This window comes from Corvus hawaiiensis, chromosome 4 (genome assembly GCF_020740725.1).
Source record: "Corvus hawaiiensis isolate bCorHaw1 chromosome 4, bCorHaw1.pri.cur, whole genome shotgun sequence".
NCBI classification, from domain to species: Eukaryota; Metazoa; Chordata; class Aves; order Passeriformes; family Corvidae; genus Corvus; species Corvus hawaiiensis.
The window spans coordinates 57,571,681-57,596,396 of NC_063216.1; the positions used below are offsets into that span (position 1 = coordinate 57,571,681).

The following is a 24,716-nucleotide window of genomic DNA, read 5'->3' on the forward strand; positions in this document are numbered from 1 at the left end:
ATAGGCTTCACACTGTTAATCTGGATTTTAGATGATCAGGCACCACTTGAAGTAGTGCACAGTCTACCTTTCAGGAGTCTAGCTCTTCTGAGATCTGCATTAAGATTGAAAAATTCCTGCACCCTTTTGGGCAACCTTCTGAATTGTCATCATGGCAATTTTAATAAGTTTCTGAAGTTGCAGTTGGCCCAAGAAAGGATCCAAACAGAACATTCGTTCTGTGTATTCTGTTCCATTCATGCTAAGACTACTATACCTTTAATAGACATAACTAGTCTGAAAGCAGTTTAGAAGGCTTAGAAGGAAATATAAACTACAACTTTATTTAAGCAGTATAGAATAAATGCAGAGTATCAATACCTCTTACACTACTTGTACATTATTGATTCAAAACTGAGTAATTTGTGAATACCAAATGGTTAATGCATTGCCAGAATAAGGGCTGAAATGGTGCAAGGATAGAGAGAAACTGCTCAGCTTGCAGGAAATGGAGCACCAGGATATGCATCATAAAAACAGGCATTGTCACTTTTATTTTGAGCATTATATTATTTAGAAACACATTTCTAAGGTGTGGGTGCATTGAACAATCTTATGCAAGCCGTATGTAAAAAAAAAATTAAGATCTTACTGTCATTTCTGAGGGCATTATTCAGCAGCTGGAAAAGTGGGAAGCTGTCCCAGGAGTCCTGTGGCTGTGCCTGAAGTGCTGAATCCATATCAACAGAATACAGAGACAAAAACTTCTCTGCATGCTCAGCCAACAATTCTGGCCACCAAGCAAATGCCTGAAAACATGACAAAATAGAATTACTGAACGAGTCAAAGCAAAGAGATGTGTTCTATCTATGGCAGAATACATCTGGGTGTGTCACATCATGTCCTGTCGCATTTGGGGTGGAAGAATGGGCCAAGTGAAAAATAAGAAAATATTTTATAAAAATTTGCATCGAAAAATTTAAGAAATCAAGCAGATTTTTCTGGGAAAGGTGATATGAGAAGAATAAACATATAACGCCAAAAAAATCAAAAAAGGGAGTATAAATACCTGCAACTTTTTGTGAGAGAGCAAAGAAAAGCAAGAAGGCCTCATCCTTGAAAAAATGACTGTATATGTTTCTTTTGATTTCATTAAATTCTAAAGCAGATGGATTTATTTTTAAAATAAATATTTATGAATACATTTTGCATTCATTTGGTAATCAGAAAGGATGGTTTTAGTGTGAAATTTTATTACTTGAAGTCTAAGGGGGTTTTTTAACAGCTAGAGCTTGATGTTAATTCCTATTTTTGCCTTAAAGACATTGGCTTGTTCTGAGGAAGACATCCAGTTTTCCTTCTGCAAATGTTATAAATCTTTAGAAGTTCACTAATGTCTGTACTCATTTTCAGTAATTTAACATGTTTTCTCTGGCAAAAATTTATATTCTTAGGTAATCCTAGCCTTAAAGAAGATAAATAATCTGTGAAAAATATTGTCAGCAAGTAAAGCCAGCTCTGCATTAAAGACATATAACAATTGCACCTTTTTACCATCACATAAATCTAGGCTTTTAAAGGTCAGTATTGGAGCTGAGCATTGGATCAAGGGGAGCTCTGTGATCCTGGAGTTAAAGATGAAGATGAAGGGAGTTTATGAAATAGGATGAATATCAAATCCTGCTAAGAGAGTTTTGCTCAGAGTTTATAAAAAAGTCCGACAGTGAAAAATACCCACACATGCAACACAGGAAGATGTAATTGCTTTCAAACTTATTTTACTCATTTTGAATATATAATTTTGAATATTTTTGAGCTGCCAGCATGGAACATATGTAGCTTGATCTACACAAGAGCTGAGTCCCTATAACTTCAAAAAAATTCACAGAAATCTTCACTTGCATTTATGAAATGTAGGCCCTGGGTAGTGCAGAATTATGTACTCAGGTTTGAAAGGCACCAAATAAAAGACAACTTCTCTAAAGTGGTCCACAAATGTGTTCTTGCATTGTGGACTTTCTGATGACTGCCTGTAGTTCTTTTTGACATAGGGCAAAAGGAGAAATGATGAATTGACAAAGGGTTTTAAAGAAATGCTGAGTATCCTCTGCTATTACTAAAAGGTACTTAGTGTGTTGCAGTGACAGGACTGAAGGATGACAACTGGCACCATAGTAAGGAGGACAGATGAGGCTTCAAAAACTTTGGCAAGAGTTTGAAATGGAGTCTTTTTCATCAAACTGATAGAAATTTCTTATTAATAAACCCTGTTTAAATAGGAGTTCATTAAAGGAACAGAATCCTTATTCTAGAAAATAACTATATGAAAATAGAAAATGTATATAGGTGCTGGCAGGTGACCCTTCTAAGCAAGCAAATATTGCCAAAATTTCAAAACAAAGCAAAACCAAAACTAGAAAATGAGCACATTTTCTCTCCATTTCTTTCCTCTTTGTAAACAACACTTTGAACCCAGACAGAAATTCTTCTGACTCTCTCAAGAGCTATGCATCATTACTCAGGCAGAAAGAAAGAAGAATAGAAAAAGTTACAGATAAATGTAACAGCACAGTTGTTAGGGACAATAACAGGCTAAAAGCAATTAGCAATTGGTGACAAACATTCTAGAACAAAAACATTGACTGGATTAAAGGAAGAATGGAGGTCTTAGATTCTAGAAAGACACACAAATGTGACTATGCAACACCAGAAAACATCACAACATTTTATGCTACATGTTCAGTGCACAGTTCCATGCTATAAGCAGAGAAAAACAATGCTTAGCTCATCAGGAATCACATACCTCTCTTCCCTTTGGGAATCCCCGAAATTTGTAAATGTTATGAATTTTTAAAAAAGAAAAAAAAAATCTAGTATTAAAAAGTGTGATATATTATTTTACAGATTACTGATCCTTTTCGTCAGCTGTAGCATCAAACACTGAGCATTTCCATAACATTATGATGTGAAGTCACCATACTTAATATTCACTTTTGAGTAGGGAATGTATAATTCAGCAATCTTTTTCTCATATTTTAATACAGAAATTCTGTATGCTCTATAAATTTCAGTGAAATTGAACACTTATTACACGAACAAAGGAAGGGGAAAATAGTCTTAGCATTATCTTTATTCTTTTCAAGGTACCTTAGATAAGATTGCAAACTTTTGCTGAATAAATTTTTCTGAAGGCACACGCAATCTATTTACCTTCTGAAAAATAGCACATCTCTGACTGCAAATAAGTAGTACAGAAAGCAATCTTTGAACAGAGATATTTATCATATGTGTATGACTTGATCTGGGTTTTGTTTCTGTGTTCTTTTCCACAGAAGTCCAATATTCTTACATTCATGCAGGTCCTCAAAAGACAAAGACCACAATATATACATTTTATTAAGTAATCATTACCCTGTAACACAGTGGCAACAGTAGTGTAGAACAGGACCTCCAGGGAATTAATTTCAAATCATCAAAACAGCTGTTTCTTCAGTATAAGATAAAACAACTATAACAAGTTCACACATGACAGATGTAAGCTAAAAATCAGATTCCATAGTGTGATATAAAACCAGATGTTTTGAATGATCATATTTTATAACTGTATATACTAAATAACGTTTATCCCTTGGCATATTTTCCAAAAAAATATTTACTGAGTTTTTTGAGAACATTTTAAAAACAATTTCCTGAACCTTAGAAAACTGTATTTATTAATTAAATTTCAATAATATATACAAGTGTATCCGGGCAAGTTAAATGTTGTAATTTCTTGATATAAGAGGTGCCAGAATTCTAGCTATTACAGTTTCTGTATCATGAAGCAAAAGATGTGAAAGTAAGAAACATAAAACTGTTCTATTTCATTTCTTCTACCTTACAATGACATTTTTAGAAGCACAAGTTTACAAGCGTACTTTTCCAGTCAGCAGAAGAGCAATGGGCATGAGATTATGATAACTATAATTATTTCTATACCTATAACCTAGATTTATACAGCATGATGAAAAACAACATTCAGTCATATTTTCTTTCTATTTTGAACAAGAGGTGAAAAGTTGGAAGGAACGGCTGTATAAGGCTATGAATGTTTTCCATACCATTTCACCACCTCCAGCACAAAGATGCTTTCTCTTTTTTATGCTCTTTAATTTTCATTTCTAAACCTACAGTTCATTCAAGCGAATTCAAGTAGAGTTTTATTTCACTTCACTTTTCATAAGCTTCAAGTTTCTTATTCCTCTGTAAATGTGAACTGCCTTAAACATATGTCAGATAATAAAACTAAAATGTTTCTTGACAGACTAGCTTCGCATCAGGGGAGAGAAAATCTAGGAACAAACCATTCTCTACAGCAAATGCAATTACAGCCTCACCTCTGAATGATGCTCTTCATTTTGCTGCAATACTTCGATACAGAGTTCTGCAAGGTGAAGAACCTCTTCCAGTTTTCTAGCAGGTGTTGCTTGATTCATGGTCTCTGTATGAATATAAAATATAAACCAAAATTGCTTTAGTTACAAATATGATTTTTACAGTAAGAGAAAATGATGTCAGAAACTAATGGGAATGGTGCAAACTGACAAGTTTCTAAAGTATAAGAAATTTCAAGTGTTAAGGATAATAATTTTATACACATAAACAGTGCTGAATGTCCGGACCACTAAAAAGAGGAAATAATTCACAAAAGCATCACTGATCATTGTAAACATTACCTGATTTAGTATGAGAGAAATAACAGGTGCATCAGTGTATTAGATGCTCAACTTTTGCAATAAGGAAGTTCTTTTTCTCTCCAAGGCCATATATACAAAGACAGCAGATAGTGGGGATGTTTTTTGTTACTGTCAGTACAATGTCATTCTCACCAGATGACTCATTACTGTCATCGGCAATATTCATACCTTTTGCAGCAGTCAAAAATTCCAAATGTTTCATCAAAAGAAGACATTCAATTTTAGACATATTTAAAAATAAGAAAAGTGAAAACCACAATAATTCATACAACTAATTTCTAATAACTAATTATTCAAATAACTAATTTTCTCTCTGTTGTTCATCAGTAACAGTGAATCTGCATTCTTTTCAGTACCATAGTGAAAAGTAGCATTATGAAATAAGGATCTTATAACAGAATTAACACAAGCCTACTAAAAATTCCATCTAAAAGAAGCACAAATGCAAAAGTTACAAATGACATGAGGCTCACTCATTTTACCCAGTAGACTTCAAAAAGAAAGGAAACAACAAAGGTAAACCAAATGTAACTAAAATACTTACAGGGAAATTAAACAACCATTAGTTTGAAATTAAAAAAAAAAAATCATAGCAGTAGATTTCACAAAGAATCACAGGAGATAAGGGAAGAGTCCAACAGAATTTTTTTACAAACATATTTTAATCAGTAAAAGTAATTTGTCTAACTACATATTGAATAAATTTGAATCGTTAGGGATAACTTCAGCATTAGCTTGTTTACCTAAAAAAGCTCTTGTTGCTAAGCATAAATCATGAGATCGTGAAAATGATGTACAATATAATCAGACACAAAGTATCACATTAACCAGGTTTGCAGAGGACTTATAAAGCTGATAACAAGGTCAGTGAGGGTTTCAGGAATTCTATTTCTCATTTTTTGTGCATTTTTATGGATCAAGTGGATAGCAAATCATGTGAATACACATCTTCATATGCAGAAAATTCTGCTGACATTTCTTTCCCACGTTGCATTCATCATGACAAAGAACATTATCAGATTAATTAAACAATAATCTCCTTGGTGTTAGTAAGAATGTCAATCCGCATGCAACAAATATTTTTAACACTTAACATTTCTAGCAAGTCAAAGCAACGTTCCAGAACTTGTCCAGTTCTCCAGCACTAGCACACTAATGCATATTACAGTGATGAAATACATAGCTTTGATGCAATTTTTGAAGAAACACTAGATTAGAATCTCCAGAAAACATCTTCTTCTTCACTTCCAAGTGACTAAAACCCCACATTGTTTTCATGCAAAAACCAAGCAGGCAAATTAGTTACTGAAGCAGCTACAAAGAATTTTTTCAAATCTTATTAAAAGAGACCACATAACCAAATTTGTTGGAATAGTTTTTTTTTCCAAAATCAGGATTTAACTCAAGAAAGAGTTAGTGTAGGAACACGGTTCAAGCACAAAGCACACACCAGACACAAAACTACATTCATAATGCCAAGATCACTGTTACCAATGCTGTACTGTATTGCATTTACAATTTTTATACTGTACAATGATTATATGAATACAACAACAACCATATTGAATCAAGTGAGATTAGAAAGGATTGGCCAAGTGCCTATTATTTAGGTTATATTATAAAGACTGCTATTGGATTCAGACTAAACCAGTGGTTTCTACACTTATCCTGGACTGAAATCACACTTTCTTCTAGCAGTCAGCATACTCTCCTCCCTGAACACACAGCAAGTACAATTCATATAGGTAATATATATCACTAACAGTGTCACTGATGTTAATGAGTCTTAGGAATAAACCAGTGATATTAATACAGAGCATGACTGGAACATCTGACTTCAGCATAAACAACTCATTTTATTACAAACTCGGTCTGATATTCATTACCTCACCACTAACCAAGCAAACAAAATAATTGCATTCATAATTGCATATATTCCTAATGAAATGAAATAAGCTGTAAAATATTCAAAAATTATATCCTAGAAGGGCTCCTCTAAATTATTAAGAAAGTAATTCTAATAATTATATTGAATTTCATGTTGCATTTTTGCACTGGAGTAAATTCACTTATTCCACACCTGCAATTAGCTCAAGATGGTCTAAAAATGGCTATTGAACACGTATCATTATCACTAGGGAGAGCAGGAGAAAAAAGATTTACCACCTGTGAGATTATCCTGCTCCACCACTGTGATAAGATCACCATGAAGAGAAATATGGTCTCAGGCAAGTACCAATTGCCAAGAACAAGGCATTAAGGAAATGCAGTTCTGGTCATCTACGCTGAAGTGATGGATTTTGATCAGGAATGGAAAGGAAAGGAGTTTTTTTTTGTTGTGTGTGTCTCAAAGGCATCATAAGCCTAATAAAATGACGGATGAAAGAGAGGATCAGAAATGTTCACAGGCAATGTGGGAATACAGTGTTCCCAAAGTGGAACCACTTGGGAAGAAGAAGACCTACCTATGACCAGGGATGATGCCGGCAGATGAATAAATCAGTCAAGATAAATTATTTAAACTAGACATTTTAAAGTTTTCAGTCATTTTGGGACTAGTGTTCAGGAACATTTTTTTTTCAATAGGATTATCATGTTTAGGAGGAAAAGTAGTAGGAAAACTATAAATACAGCTTTAAATTGAGTATGGCAGGTCTCCAATTGATGTTTCATGGCAGGAATGAGTAAAAATGTGGGACATATTAGTCTGAATGAATTCCAATTTCAGATTTCCATGAAACTCACCATGTTATTGACTAGTTTACACTGAAGCTATTTATTACTAGCTAAAAACATGCAAATTACTCTTAATGTTTCTACCTTTTCGCAATATTTTAAAAATCATTATTTTTGTAGAAGACTTGTTCAGAAGAAAAGGTGGCAGAGAATTGCACTCAGTCTGCATCCTCGGATAAATCTCTCTAATTTTTTTTACTTATTCACAGAATAAATCAGTACATGCAATTTCTTTTCCATGATATAGACTTCACTACATTTCACTTAAGCTTCATCTAAAGCTCTCTTTCCCATCTGTAAGTTACCACATCAGCTAGCCATTTTTCTCTGTAACTAAGGGCCTTTCACATTCTAGGGAATATGTCTTATGGATATCCACCATTTACATGTGTATATACACAAGGGGCTATGAAGTAATTTGAGAAATAAAGAATGAAATATTAACTTTTTTTTTTTTACCAAGCAAGTAGTGTATATGAAATATGAGTAGCAATAAATTCCTATTTGGAAATTTTAGAACCTTCAAAACACCTGAGCAAAATACTGTGCTTGTCTTTGTAAGCATAAAAGAATTACAGGAATGGAAATCAGTACTGTCAGTTTTCATTATATTCATGATGTCTTTCTTCCCACAATTGCTAAAGGTTCTTAAGATGTGTTTACACTGCTCAAACTTACAAGTTGCAGCAGGAGTTGAGTCAGTAAATATGCTGCTTGACATCTTTTAGAAAATAAACAGAAAAAGCCATCAATCATCTGTTTTCAGCTTCATGTTCTGCCAAAATGAAAAAGCAAGCCAGGCTTTGCAAATAATGGATGTTTTCTCAAGTATGCATTACCAGTGAGTCACATAGGTGCCGAGAAAATATTGTTAAATGAGCTAAGTTAACTGAGTGAACTGCTACTGAAATGAAAAAGTGACTGCTTCATGAACCAATGGAGCCTCGGGCCACAAGGGACTGTCAGATCATCCAGTCTCACCTCCTGCGTCACACAGGTCAGGGAACTTCTCCCCAGTCCTCCTTTCTCGAGACAATCAGGATGTCTAAAACCTGACAACAGTGTGTCTAAAACCTAACTTAAGCTTGCTTTCCACAAGAGAGTTTATCCTTGAAGAGAAATGCACAATTTACCTCTTCCATTTTCTCCCCAGCATGTAAGCTGTTGAACATGTGTGATTAATTTCTCATTGACATTTGCTGAGCACAGGAATCTGCTGATTAAAGAGGCATTTTTTTCTTGGTTACAAACACAGTGCAACTAGGAGACTCCTGTCTCTGGCCTGCCAGCCTCCAGTGACACAGCATATAGCCCTTACTTGTTTTCTCTGCCTCATATTTCATCCTTCCCCCTTTTCTTCAAACAAGCATGTCCAGAACAAGACACTCAGGAAATCCAACCTGTCTCCAGTCAGAGGTATTGGAAAAAAGGCAAGTATGCTGAGAAGCCCCCAAGTTCACAGCCTCAGTGGGCTTACAGTAAAGCAGGACATAGTGTAACTGATAATACAGACACACCATAATTTGAGCTTTATGGATCCAACTCTGGTCCAGCAGGGCCCATTCATTTGGTCTTTTTAACAAGTGAAATCCCTAAGATACTCACTCTGAAGAGTTAACCCCAAACTGGTATAATCTACCCACGGATAATTTAGATTTGACTGTGCTGAATTTTTGTGCAATTTCTCCCTGAATTAAGCCTGCATGAAAAAGTAAGGAGGTAGATCTGGAAGGCCATTCTGTATTTTTCTGATTTAAAAAAAAAATCTGACCTTATATGAATAGTGGGATTTAGCTTTAATTATGAAGCTGAAACCAGGCTTTCCATAATTGCTTTCTATGATTTCAATAGCATTTTAAATTCTAGGGGGAAAAAAAATTAGAATTAATTACAATTATTAGCTAAGTACAGAAAGATTATGAGATTTCTAAGAAGTTAGAGTTTACATCTCCTAGTCCACAATCTACCATTTTACTGAGCCACACTACAGTATTTCCAGGTTTTTAAAATTTATCATAGTATTCAATGAAATTACCCTCACAGGTGGGGCTTTTTGGTTGGGTTTTTTTGTGTGGTGTTTTTTTTTTTTTTTTTTTTTTTTTTCAAAAAAGGGAATCTTGGCCTATGGAAAAGCATAGAAATAACAAAATTTAAAAGGTAAAAGCAGAAGAAAAATCTCATTTTTTACTGCTGATCATCAAAGCACTTAATATATGATTCTTTGTATTCTGATTTTGGCAACACAGACACAAGCAGTCAGTATTTTCCTTCTTTTCCTCACTTCTAATTTCACTTCAAAGGGGGAAAGAACTAATATTCTCAGCACTTCCTGATACTGTAGAATAAAAGAGATAACAAACATGGCAAACTGCAAGGCTTCATGAATAACAATAACTGAATAGGTGAATAACTCACCTATTAGATGGAGAGAAAACTGGCACTTGAAAATGCAGACTTAGTAAAAAGTATTTTTAAAAAACCAGAATATTCTAAGACAAAATTTTAGAGACTTACTGAAAAATGACAACAAGAAATCTAATGCTGGCATGTAAGGAGAAGGGAAAAGAGATGTTAAAAATTATTAACTGAAACAAAAAGTGAAGAAATCACTAATTGAGGACATAAAATGAACAGAAAATAGAATAAAATTTAACACAGATTTGCAAAGGTAGGTTGAACTAGACTTGTGCAGTAGCTTTTCTAGATAGGATATTTTTGTATAAAAGAAATTCAGTAGATCTCATCTATTCTAATAAAGCATTTGATACTGTGCCTCATGGGAAAACTACCAGTTAAGCTGAAGAAAATGAGGATTCAAAAAGAAACTGTATGTGGGATAAAGAAGATGCCTCAAGTGAAAGGCAATAGGCAGTGCTGAGAAAGAGCAAAAAAAGGGTTCTTGAGAGATTCCTTGAAGATTAATCTTAGCTTCCTTAATATTTTCACCAGGGACTTTAGAGTAAATATTAGGAGGACAGTGACAACACAAATGTGTAAAACATGGGAAATAGATGCAGTAAAAAGAATTGGATAATTCCAAAGAATGGAAGAGAGAAACATATTAAAATACCTTCAAGAGTTAAAGGAAAACATATTAAAATACTTTAAGAAGGGGCAATACATTTTGACACAAGAACAGCAATAAACATTTCCTATAAACTGGGAATGTGTCAGCTCAAAATGATGAAAACTCTGAAGACTGGGTTGAATTAACTTTTCACATAAGGGCTGCGTGACACAAGCATGATACAGACATCAGAACTCATGTTCCTTGACTATATTCGATAAAATGTTTCTGGTGTAACAGTACTGCTACTACTGTACAAGGCATCTCACAGGGATGACTTTGCACAGTTCTTGTCACCAGTGTTCAAGAAGGGGGAATTCAAACTTTAATAGAGAAGCACTCCTGAAATGATAAAAATGAAGAATAGGAGGCTACTTAGAGATAATGTGATGAAAGCCTAAGCCGCATGAGTATGAAACTCTTGTCTAGAAATGTATCATAGGGTGTGGAAGAAACGGAGATGATGAAATGCTAATGAAGGATGGAACTATCCCTCCCTCATCTGGGATACAGGACAAGGTTAGCACGCTAATTTTTGGGAACTAACTTTACTGTAAAGGTGATGATACACCTGTAGATCAAATAGGACTTGAAATGATCTTCACATGGGTGAAACAGGGGACTGGAAAGGAGAAGCACAGTGACAAAGACCGGCTCAGCCCGACTGTTAAAGGAGGGTGTAGGTATATTTACAAAGGATTACCAGGATATGGACCTAAAAAAACAGAGATTCTTTTACAGACCTCTGCTCCAAAACTGAAATCAGGGATGTTTATGCATATCCTCCTTTCCACTTAGTTGCACAACAGAGACCAAGAACGTTCTATGCTGCTGTGCAACTCATCCACTTTTCTTTGTTCAGTGAAATGAACATGCATGGAGAGCTTTAATCAAGTCCTCTCCAGGTAAATGACTCTCTCCACTTGCCTTCTCAGCTTCAATAATGTTTGTAGTGTTCTTCTTTTTAAGCCAGACAGGTCCTTCTGAGACTTGAGGGCATTTACATACTACCCTTCCTTTAGAAACTTGTATGTAATGAGTACATTAGCCATCCTTGTCTTAAAACCCAGCAAACTTTTGAGTTCCTCCTGACATTCTCTTGTATGGAGTTAATATTTATTCAGCCTCCAGCAGTCTTTCTGATAGAAACAAATTTTGGGATGACAACTGATTTGTCTTTGAGCAATTGTACACTACACAGTAACTATTCGCTCCAATTTTAATGCAATTTATTCTTACTCCTTTTATTCAACCTATCTGGCAGCAAGAGCCCATTATACTGAGTTACCACAGTCTTTTAAAAAGAGTGAGTTATAAGACAACTGCCCTGTAATTCAAATCTTTATGATCTGTCTATTGCCTCAGAAATTACTATCCATGGACAATGACAGATACTGCCCTGTTTGCTTTACAGACATTTACCATGTTAATCCCCAGCCCATCCTTTTATATCTACACAGCAAGATAAAGCCCCTCTGCTGAAAAATGTATTTATGTGTAAGTTTCTGTCTTTTCTCAGGCCATAACAGCAGTAATAGCAGAGTTAATTAGTCCTCAGCCATTCAGATTTCAATGGGGCAAAATACTAACTTCTGAGATGGAATAAATATTGCATTTTAGTACTCTGTGTGCACGGATGTGTATAAAATATAAGTAAAAAATAAGAAGTCTGTATAAGGAAGGCCATCTTTTTTGAAGGAGAGAAAACAGGTGAGGGAGCCATGCAAATTTCTATAGGCTCTTCATAGGAAGTATGCCAAATGCATATGAAGAATGGTGTTGGTCTCTGGTCTCAGAATCTGGCAGGTCCATTTATGTTCAACATGGTCTATAGGAAGAGTTAATGTAAGTTAAATAGTGAATAAGACATGCCATACACAAAATGATTTAAAAAGTACTTTCAGCTAGTGAAGTCTCAAACGCAGCATATGCTGAAATGAAAATGGCTCATACTTAAAAAGAGGTTTTCATATATTGATGCTGTGATTCATATCCTTGACAAATTATAAACCCTTGCTGCAAACTACCAGGGCATTGTATGAGAGTTCTTAGATATAGTTCAAAATTATAATAGTAGGTTTCCTGTTATTCTCTTTATAATGGTAATGGCACTCACTGAGCAGATTAGATACTCCATGAGAAATTCAGCTGTACATGTAATAAGGAATGACATGCTGAACCCTGTATAATTGCCACGGCAAATGTAATTTTATTTAAAAAATCTGTTTCATATTCATAACAGTACAATGACAGGGGGATGCTAAATAAAATGTCATCCTGACTGTAAACAAATACTGTTGATGGAAGTGCTGCTTACACCACTATGTTTGCCATTAAGAAAGTAACCACTGTTTTTGGGAAACATTCAGAGTCTTGTTCAATTGAGACTGTGAAAATGAGAGCACTTGGGGAATAGACCTGGGAACTTGGCAACCACACTGCTGAGAAAGGATTCTCATAACAAAAAGAATTTGCATATTCACCTCCGTATTACCTAACAAGGACACTCCTGCAATTCAAGATTCATTATCAGTATCTAGTGCACAAGTTAAAGTGTAAATAATAGTTATCTAGAAATAGTTTTCCCTTATTTTCCACAAAAGCACAATATATGGTATTAGGGCTAAGCATACTGTACATCAAGTCCATTATGAAATCTGTAGGAGTGCAGCTAGAGACACCAACAGGAGTAGGATTTGGCACTAAAATGTCATTTTATTGGGATTCCTCTCAGTGGCTTTGTCTTTTGCATTAGAGAAATGTGTTCAATGCTACAAAAAATTCTGGTGGACACAGTCTATCTGCTCCTTTCAATAAAATTATTTTTTTTCCAAGTTTCCGAGTTTCTGCACTTTCAGTCAGAACTGTGTTACAGCGGGGTTTCTGTAACACGATATATCAAAACAGGAGGCCCGTAGAAAAAAATATATATGGACAGATTCTTGATAGGTATTTCAGAGAGATGTTTATTTCTCCAGCCGCATGGCCGGGGCTCACCTCAGGAACTCCGCAGTCACGGGACCGAGGGTCCTTGGCCACACCGGGGAACACAAACCAACCAATGGGAATGAGGCTGACCAGGGGCAGGGAAACCCCATGTCTCCCCCACAGGGCTCCTCTCCCAGGGCTCCATGGCAGGGGGAGGAGACCCCGACAGAACTGGTATTTAATTAAGCAACTAAATTATAAACACAGCCTATTAACCTCTAGCTTCAGCCAACTCATACAGTGAACTTTCATTTACTCAGTGTATGTGATTGGCTTTTCTCTCATCCATTCTTTAATCTAGTTATTTGCCAAGTCGCTTAAGGGACAACTTCGCTATCCTATCTTAAGACGGGCAATGGTTTCTTTCAAAGTATGGAGAAACCTAATGTAAAATGACTAAAATCAGGTACAGCCCTTTCTCTTTTTTTTTTTTTTTTTTTCCTATGCCTGTAACTATGTCATCTGTGCTTAATGGTGTGGGTTTCTGACATAAAGAGCCTGAGAAAAACTAAGATTAGCAATGGCACAAGGAGTATTTGTACTTGAGGTGATAAACATTGTATAAAAGTGTATATATTGTATAAAAGTGCACAGGCAAGGTTTTAGAGTGCAAAGGTGAAAGGAAACAATTCTAACATTTTCTCATTCCACGAATTGTTTTCAATTAATTGTTTGTGAATTTCTAATTTGAAGAGATATTTTCTTTAATACCTACAGGCATAAAAACTTTAAATGGGATATCTGTGCTATCTAGTTTTAGGTATCTTACCTAGAAGGGAAACTGTCTTTAGGGTATTGTGCAATTGATGGTATGAGATAGGTCCTTTCACAGAGAAATTGTTGAAGGACCCTCAGAGCACTCTGAGTCCCCTGCCTCAGGAACCTCTCCCTGTTGATTGGAGGGGTCAGCAGATTGTCTGAGCAATGTGAGCTCCCATCAACTCATCCTAACAGACTGTGTCACGAATATTCGTCCCACTAGTGCATTCCCTGCTCTCTTTTTTAAAAGTTACAAATAGATATCCTATTTACAGGGTATTTAAAGCTTTTAAACAAAAAACAGTGGAAGTCTTGGAAATCTGTGGAATTTTTTGACTCTTCAGTTACAGACACAGTTGTTAAAAAATGTAGTTTTAGTAATTTGCTGGTAATTTTCAAGCCCCTCATTGGCAAGGAGCTCCTCTTTGAACTACATTCATGCGAATTTGTAGTCATCAGGCCACTCTGTCCTTCCAGATGGAAAATTAGTTCATCACCAGCTCAATGCCCCTTCCCATAACTGTGGTTGATATTATTTGTGAAACCCAACAAAGCACCACAATCAATCCTCCTTTGGGTAAGTATGTCAGGTAAGACAAAGCAGTGCACAGCTCTATCTCACAGAACAGATACGCACAATCCCTCATACTTCTACGCTCAACTGCAAATACTACCTCAGCTGTGCTCTTTGTATGATGATTTTTAAATATTGGGATATAAGGACTCAAAACCCACTCCCTGTACTATAGGAGAACATACACCATATCATCATCACGAAATTAGGAACACAAAGAACTACCATCCTTGTAACCCTCAGCTGTAACTAGAAAAAGAAACTTATCACTAAAGAAAGCTGTATCAGAGAAATATAAAACCAGTTTTACAAGATTTTTTTTCCTATGAAGACTTACATTAATAAATTGAGCAATCCTGTTATGAAACAGATACAATTTTTGCAGAGGACTATGAAATTACATTTCTCTAAATACCCAAACTGATTGTGAATTTAACAAAATTAAACTTTTCTGCATCATTTAGTTATACTTTCACAGAAAATACAATTTCATCATATTCCAAAACACAAAGTTAGCTAAACTGCAAATAAATACGTACATCATAATTAAGTATCAGTGTAAATACATGGGCTATACTACACCAAAATTAATTTTAATGTTCACAATGTTCTGGTCAGTATCTTGATATTGTTCAAATCAAGAAAAAGAATAACAACAGACACAACACACCACATCTGTAATTCATGCAGACATGCACACAAATAGTAATCACCTGAGTCCTTTTCTGCTGTTGCTAAATAAAAAAAAAAAAAATAGGGAAAAAAAAAACATCATTACAGAAATAAAACTCATATAATTAGGGAAGAATAAATATCATATAAGGAGTTAAAATATTCTTAAAATCTTTAGTACATTAAACAAGTGATGGGTTTTGTCATGTGAGGGAGAAATGGTGCATGTTTTTGAGTAATATATTTGCATTTACTAGTCCTATATAGTCTTTATTTCAAACTCAGGCACTGAGCTTGCAGCCATATTGTGCCTGGGAATTTAGAAACATATATGATATTAAAAGAATATAAGAAAGTAAAAATATGAGAATATTATTTGTATTAGAACCTTCTTTGTATCTCTACTTTTTAGGTATTTGCTATTGGTCTATAGCTGATATTATCTTGTAATAATTACATTTTGACTAACTGATATGATGTTGTTCACTGAAGAAATATTCAAAGGACAAAAATCTCCAAAATGGCTGCCAGCCATATTTGAGGACATAAATATTATAAAGATAAGGACTATATGCTTTCTGTATGCAATTTGAGGAGTAAGCATTTAATGCAAACACTAACATAAATTACTTTCAAGAGAAGAATGCAACTTCAGTGCACAGATACAATAATGCTCCTATAAACCTAAAGAAGCAGAATGGAACCTACTGCTGAAAAATGTTACTTTTATATTGGTACAAAAGTAGGATGTTTGTAATGACCAGAGTATCAAAAGAGACCAATACAGGACTCACTGCTACTGAAATCCAGCGCATTGAATTTTCTGATGTTATGATGCTGGAGTCCTTCACTTTCAAACAGTACTTTATTCTCAGAAAAGTACTTCACCTATTTATCTTTATATATGCAATAATCTATTGTGCTTCGAGTTTACAACTACTTGAGTGTAAAACTATTTAAATAAATCTAGTTGTGTTCCAACCAAAAGGCAATAAATCCAAAAAGAAATCTGCAAGTAGAAATATGGGAGTCAGTTTCATGTGCTGTTCCAGCTTACTCAGTGTTAACAATGTGAATATTCTAAAGTGCAAACTTTGCCTGCCTCAGGGGAAGTCCCACAATCCTCTAGGATATAGTAAAAAATCTTGGGAAAAGATGTATTTACATCATGGCAAAAAATTTTCCAATCCATTTTACTGTCAATGAGTTTAGATATCTTTTGCAAGCTTTTGTCATATTACGAAAATGTTTCTAGTTTTATATTCATTGTTTTAACAGGTTTGATACACGATTTAAATACTGAACATTAAAAATTCCCTCTATGAATATAGAAAGATAAAAACTAAGGAAAAAAGTTCTTTTTTATCTTTCCATTTTCCAGAATAGATTTAATATTCATCCTTTCTTTCTTTAACACAACATGATATCATAATTAATTATGATAAACTGGTTACTAGGATGGCTTCATGTTGTTACTTCCACGATATAATACTGGTTTCTATAGTGACGAGATGTATCTTTTGTTAATCACTTGTGAGATCGGTTAACTCATGTTTTTCAGAGAATTTGAGCAGAGATAAAAAATGGGCAAAAAGTTGGCTTTATAATATTGCTAAATATATGAGACTTCTTCAATTTGCTCCTATGCTAACTCTGTTTCTCCTGGTGTATTGCTAGAAATACATGCTATTAAAAAAATTAATATGCATAAAATTTGTATTTTTTAAAAACAGGGTTCATCCTTCAATATTTCATTGTAATTAACTCTAGCTCCAAAAATCCAGAGCACACAGATTTATGCTCTTGAATATATATGGACGGAAGCATCTCAAGCTTTTTGTACTTTAGGAGAAATAAAGTCTGTCTAGACAAGGCATTTGACTATTATGACTTCCTTTTTGTTCTACATAAGGTTTACAAATAGTAAAATGACACTGTGCATCCTGGCCATTATTTTTAGCAAAATTTTCCTTAATTTCATGATATACTTTATAGAACATACCAAACTTTCAGAAAAACTCCTGATTACCTTCAAACCTAGTATTTTGTCCCATTAATTCATTCAATCAGGATGTAATTAAGGTTTTAATCGTCAGATTATTATTATACATCTGATAACACAGCAGCAAAAATAAATAGCATTTATCTATTTGTCTGCCTTATAAATACTTCAGAAAAGAATCTATACAAAGAGTTTTTAAATTTCAAGGCAGTGACACTGGTGTTAAGGAAAGAATTTTCTGTCAGTAGTTTAATCACTAGAAATAGCTAGAGAAATAAGAAATAACCCATAAACAACCTCTTAGATTTACGAAGAACTCAAAAGTAAGAACAAAGGGCGACTTAAATTAGGAAGTCCTAGTCTTTCATTCAAACAGGGTCCCAGGAGGCATATTAAAGCAATGAATAGGAAAAAGCTCCACAGTTCACCAGCTGAGATTTTAATGAGACATTTCCCCTTGCTGTGGAAGGGGTTTGTTCTGGAAAGGGAAAAGGCTGCTCACGGAATATGCAGCTAATAGGCACTGTTGGCTTTTACAGCCACTTTGGCAGTTGATTGCTGTACTAACCTTCTATTTTGGCATATTCTGTAAGTCGAGTGTAATTGATCAAGGCAGCCTTCTCCAGACATTTTCTAACCACTTTCTTCACCTCTTCTGCTGGTATGGGAGTGGCAATATCTTTCATTAAAACCTGTGTCAGAGACAATTATACCACTTCATTACAATTATTACCCAAACCCCACAGGAAAAGGATAAAAGTATCCTGAAGTTACTACAGATCTGATAATGATTGAAGGCAGAAGTCAAAAAGGAACTATTTCAGGGGGTGGAGCTGGATCTTCATCTTTGAAGGTTTCTGTTCAACCCTGGTTTGAGTGCCTTTACGGTATTTATCCCTCCTGTTTCGCATCTTGCAGCCTGCCAGTCAGTCTTTGGGTGATGTCAAGACCAGTAGAACAAGAGCGTTCTGTGGATGGGCTGGGTCATGGTTACCACTACAGATGCGGTTGTGGAAATTTGCTTGGTTCTCACCTGTGGAAAAGCTTCCACCATTGCATAACCATGGACTCTAAAACAGGGTAAAGTTATTCAAATTCAACATGTTCTTGCTGCGAAAAAAATGCCGCCTATAGTGGGCAGGGAAAACGTTGAACTTCCAGCAGAATATTTTATTATGGACAAGTAGAAGAACAGTCCATATGAAGGTTTTCAAAACATGTGAGTTGTTACCTCACCTACTGCAAGTGAGGTAAACCAAGAATCCATACCTCTTTATATGAATGCAACATAATATACTCTGGATTACTATATTTAAAAAAAAAAAAAAAAAAAGTTGATTCACTTGCATTTTTACTTTAATTCTGCACTCCATTAACTTTCAACTGGTAGGTGTAAACAAAACTCAGTATGTTTTCATCACATTTTCATGTAAATAATAAAATTTCAGATAACACATAACCTTTAAAAAATGCTTCTCAAGTGGATCCCCGGACAAGCTACACCCTTATATATCTAAAAATTACTGTTAAAAGGAGGAAGCGAGAGATACTGTCTGGGGAAGGATGTGGTAGAAAAGAAACAGGTTCAGCAACAGAGAAGCTATTAGGAAGACATTGCTGTAAAGCAGACTTCTAGAATACTTGCACACAAATACGACTTATCTACCTGTGTTACCTTGCTTTTTCTAATTAATAACTTCTGGGTTATAAACAAGTGAATATTCAGTATTCAAAACCTTTTGTTCTTGCTCTGATTTTTTTTCACATTTTTCAAAGACAGGTAAAATAAAATGTTTCTAACCCATTCTGCATCCACAAATGTAGGAAAGCACATTTATTCCTAGTCAAGACTGACAGCAGTGTTGCTTGAGCACCAGTGAGAGCACCATTGCCATTTGAAACAGCAGGAACGGGGAGAGGAAATGGATGTTTCATAAAGCACAAAGGAACCGACTCAGCATTACAATCACTGAGATGGTAAGTGAAACAAAACATATCTACTCAGACTCCCTATGTGTTTTCTGAACATTGCAGAGGTTTCCTAAGAGAGAATCTCTATCCATGAAGTGTTCTGCAGTGCAGAATAACTAATACTTGCCAGGATCAAACCTCTCAGATTTTGGCAAAGCAACATAGCCTGAGATCTAAGCTTTTTTTAAATACATACCTTCATCAGACTCCTGCTGGTACAATTCCCTTGGAATCTCTGCTGGAATTTAAAGTCCTCTTTCCACAGAGATGACTGAGATGCTTTTATCATTATAAGGTATTCTCCTTTCCAGTCAATTCAAGAGGATTTGCTGGGCAGGAGTTCACATTCAAAGCTGCCCATATCAGATTTACTGCGTATAGCTTTTTCTTCTTAAATTTACTCAGATTATGAATTTAAGGAATATTATTTGAATTATATAGAAGGCTCTTAATATTACATATGAGTATAGACAATATCAGCAGCATAGAAGGCATAAACAGCAGGAAAGAGGGGCTATAGAGTAGACTTGTACTACTTTAGAGGTAATGCTGCATAAGTGTTAAATTAAAAAGGAGCATAGTCACTGACTACAGTTCAGTGGCTTGAAGTGAAAGTAAATAAGCCCTACAGAAAACAGCTGTTTGCCTCTGTGGAAGATAATGAGAGAAAAACAAAAACAACCAACTTTCCAGTGAGCAGTTAAAACCAGTAGTAAAACACCTGAGAAGACATGAGTCTGCTTTCAGCAGCCTGAAGGCAAAAGAAAAATGCAGGCTCAGCAGTCACGCAGAATTTAAATTATGTTCTCAAACTTACCCTTTCAAGTAATGAAAGTGTGGCTTTCAAAGCTCCTTCAGGACGTCCAAAAGGGAAACAGTATCTTAAAAAGTAAAAGTAAAAAAAAAAAAAAAAAAAGAAGAATATAAAATTACCAGAATTATAAAAGCTGCTTTACGAGTTTACTTTAATATGCGTCTGCATACAATTTGCATTAAATTATGTTAGCAGAAGACTACCATACCCAGAGTATTAATAAAAGCAGAAAGCCTCTTCAGTAGTCTACCATGGAGTATATTCGTATCACAGCAGTATCAGCCTATCAGCATTTTAGGCCTAAATGCAGAAAAAACCCTAAAAGGCAGAAAACATAACTTCCAATTTATCAACCATGAAGGATATTTAAAGGTCTCTGATGAGTTTAATTGTCATCTTCCTGGAAAGAGATACTATTTTTCATGTAGCCATGACTGCTGTTGGACCTGTGAAGCAGCATTCTGTATATTGTATTTTATTTTAAAATTGGATTAAGACAAGGATAAAATGCCAGATATTTTCATTTCTAGAGATATAAATGCTGGCAGATATTCCATATTTTTTCTATTATATTAAAAATACCTTGGAAAAGCACTTACCTTAAATTTTATCACCTCCAACTTAAAACATAGCTGCTTCTAAAATTATGTAAATTAAAAAGTGATTGCATTCACAGCTTTGTTTTTTATTTTTGTCTGCTGAATGATGCAATATAGCAGGTCAATGAGAGTACAATGCTTAAGTGAGTGTAATCTCTTTTAATCCTGTCTATAAAATCTTACTGGGATATCCCCAATTGGAAAAAGGATTTTTTTACTTTGCTGAGATTATTTTTTTCTTATTATTACTCAGAATGAGAATGGTAGCCTCCTATTCTAATGTTTTCCACTAGTCAAATATTTTCTAATGATAAAAGGATTCAGACCAATGAATTTTAGATCTACATTTTGGTCAGCCAAAATAAAGCCTTATAAATGAGGTCAAAACAGGATTTCCTGCAGTGAGTATTCCAGTATTTGCTTTTATCTCTGGAAAGACTCCAGAGATAAAATTCACACAGCCAGGCAAGAGGTTAAAGTCCAAGGCCTTCATGATAGCTTTCTCAGAAATATTGTCTCTTCCACATTTGATGCCTGAGAGGCAGGCAGAGATCTGAAGTCTCAGTGGGTGGACAAGGTGATGGAGAGGAAAGGTGTAAGTACCTTAAGAACTACTTTAGATGACAGCCACTAGCACGGGATGGGCTGACTGCATCTTAATCATAATGGAACCAGGCTGATAGCAGTGAAAATGAAATTAAAAAGGCCATAGGGGAGTACTAAAACTGGAAGCTGCAGGTCAGTTGGCAGGCAAGGAAGAGCGTCTTTTTCAGATGGGTGTGACCTAGTGACTTAGGTGGACACAGCAAATGTTCAGAGCTGCTCTGAAAAGGCAAGAAGAGACATGCACTCTTCAGTTAAATTGCCCATGACAGCTGACCAGTGCACACAACAGTAAGCAATGGAGAGAGGGCAAAGCTTGGAAAAGTACCAACATATTACAGGGGAAAAAAAGTGCTGACGATTCTTGGAAGTCTGTACCATTGATCCCCTAGTTATAATGATCAGCGTGATTACAAAATGTTAAGTGAGATTAGAGGAGCTGCAAGTTCAAGATTTCAACTCTAGATACATACACTTGACTGATATTTCAGTAGGACAAGGCATAATGTTTTGAGACACAGGTTTGAATTGCTCTCCTGAACAGCTAATTTAGGACCCACAAAAAAAGATGCTATTCTGTATTTGGTCTCAAATCTGAAGAGGACATAGCTTGAGAGGTGCAGAGCAGAAGAGGTGCTCTGTAGTAGTAGTCATAAGGCAATACAATTCAATAATGTAGCAAAAGAGAGCAGGCCAAAATTTAGGACATGTACATTTAGTACATGTATATACAATTTCAAAAATGGGATCTATGAAAAAAAGAAGAACTTGAAAAATGAAAGCAAAAACCTTAAAGATGCAATCAAAAAAAGCAAGAAACCTACAAGCAGCCTGAGGTAAAATTCAAAAATTAGGAGCCAAATGCATGCCACAATTAAGAAACCAAAGTGGTAACAATCAAACACCCTGTGATTCCATGAGGAAGATAAAGAGGTTACTGTAGAGAATCTGGCATTTAAAAATGATAAAACTTATCTGAACATGGAGGACATGAAAGTCTCTGAAATATTCTAGGAAATCTAACAAATAAACAGCATGGATGCCCACACTGACAGTGTAAAGGACAATGGAAGTAGGAAACTAGCCTGGGAGATGGCGGCAATGCCTGATGACAGGGAATACAGGGCATTCAAGGACAGTAAGGCCAAAGCAGAGAAATTCAGTGCGTACTCTGCATAAATCTTTACTGTTTAATGTATTTTTCAAAACATTCTGCATTTCACAGGTATCATAACAATTTTGAAGGACTGAAATACGGAGCTGCTTTAATACCATGTTTTCCTAAGAAAGCAATCTGACAGCCAAGGTTATTCTTTGTTAATCGCTAGCGGTGATCTTTACACATATCTTGAGTCAAGGTTTTATTTAAAATGTTACTTCCCATGCTTTGTCACTATGTCCTACATTGTGACTTTATATGCTTTATAAATTCAGATTCTAAGGCAGTATCTTTTTTCTTTCTTCCAGTATTATGCCAGTATTCTTGCTTAAATCCAGACATTTCACCTATTTTTTTCTTTTTTATTTCTCATTGTTCGCAGTAAAAGACAGTAACCACTCCTCACCTGGCAGAGCACAGTTTGTCTGTATTGATTAAATAGGATTTTAAGGCAAACCTCAGAGTCCTCTAAAGGATGAAGTCATTCATGTTTGAATGACACATTCAATTGCTCTCAAGAAGGAGTTTCTAATGCTGTTTAAATTTGCTCAAAATCCACCAAGACTGAGGCAGAAAGATTCTACGGTCAGTGATGTAGCCCAAGCTCATTGACGTAACTCTGAAGTGTAGGTTAGCAGATATGATGGGGATTTTTATTTGTTTCACCTCAAAAGATTATTTGTACATTTATACAAAACTTCATTATACATCTTGTAATTAGTCTCATGCATGTGAAGGCCTGAAGGTAGGGAGCACTCTGTCCTATACTGTTCTGTATCATTTCTCCTGTAAGAGCTCTTTATCCCCATAGAAGGGAGGAAAGAGGAAATGTGTTAGGGAGGATTCTTTAAAGGAAAGGAAGGATCATTGTTTTTCCCTGAAAGGAACACTCTCCAAGGAGAACCCTAACTCTCTTTAGTTAAATATAAATATGAAGTCCCAAGTGAAGGCTGCTATGTCCTCTATGTTCAAAAAAATCCCCAGTGACCTATGATGCCAGTGAATACTAGATATTTACCTCATCAAACCAGAGAGGCATTCAACAAACTCATACTCAACCCTGCCAAACAAAAGTTCTGTTTCACAAAGAACTGTTTAAATGGTGGAACTGGCTGTTATGATGTGATACAGAGACAAAAAAATTCTATAAATACAGTCCAGAAGGATTAGATTGACAGAATAGTGGCAGATGGGTTGGCTTAGTGTGACGAAGTAACAGGTTTGGTGTCGACATGCAATTTTTATACTAAGTTTCATAAACCAATTGCCACAAAACAGCAGGAAATCCCACGTTTCCTGTTTCTTGCACTCTTTCTCTAAACATCTTCTGCTGGCATTGACAGTCCTTAATATGACAAACTCTTTATTGAGCATGATGATCCTTACCTTAGGAAAGATAAGTATATCATGAAACCAGGAAAATTACATTAGACATCAAGAAGAGTTTTAGCTGCCATCTATCAAAGATGTCCTCTACTCATATGATTTACTGACCCCCAGTAATCCAGAAATAGTCATGGCACAGTCACTTTCATTCAGACAGATTTCTTGGTTAGAGTTATACAAAGCTTGAACTTTAAAAAATAAACAAAACCAAGGCATATATTTTTGCACAATCTTTTCTATCACAGAAAAATAAACTCACATATTACACAAATAAATTTCAAGTACCACCACTTGTGTAAGTAAATTATTCCATATTTAAGCTATTCCTTTGCGGGTAGACTATTTTATTTTCACTCCACTTGTTCAAGACCAAAATTAAACACCACAAGAAAATTCTTCCAGAAAAAATGTAGCATTCATTGAATAAATGTTACACTTACCTGAAATGGCTTATTTGGTTTTCTAAAAGGGAGGAAAGTCTGTCCTTAATTTCCTCAAACCTTTCCTTCTCTTCCACAGATACTGTTCCAATTCCATCGGGCCTGTAATATTAAATATTTAACAATTGTTGATACGCCTTCATGTGGATTTGTCTTTGGACAATGATCTTTATTTCTAAAGTTTTTATTTAACATCAGTGTTAACTCCCCTTTCCCTTTTCCCATTGTCTC

At 35.2% G+C, this 24,716-nt stretch overlaps 1 protein-coding gene across 22 annotated transcripts in view; it reads right to left on the reverse strand.

The window, feature by feature from the left end:
• Positions 1-24,716, reverse strand: part of CADPS2 (calcium dependent secretion activator 2) — a 294,051-nt gene that overhangs the window by 56,887 nt on the left and 212,448 nt on the right. For 10 of the 22 annotated variants that reach the window (XM_048300689.1, XM_048300699.1, XM_048300690.1 and 7 more), the window contains 7 exons: positions 24,486-24,587; positions 20,302-20,365; positions 18,082-18,205; positions 15,553-15,573; positions 4,356-4,459; positions 2,783-2,791; positions 632-788 (listed from right to left, as the gene is read on the reverse strand). In XM_048300689.1, coding sequence (XP_048156646.1) covers positions 632-788; positions 2,783-2,791; positions 4,356-4,459; positions 15,553-15,573; positions 18,082-18,205; positions 20,302-20,365; positions 24,486-24,587 — 581 coding nt within the window. The remainder of the gene's footprint in view (positions 1-631; positions 789-2,782; positions 2,792-4,355; positions 4,460-15,552; positions 15,574-18,081; positions 18,206-20,301; positions 20,366-24,485; positions 24,588-24,716) is intronic. The other 12 variants (XM_048300693.1, XM_048300691.1, XM_048300698.1 and 9 more) reach the window with 3 other exon arrangements.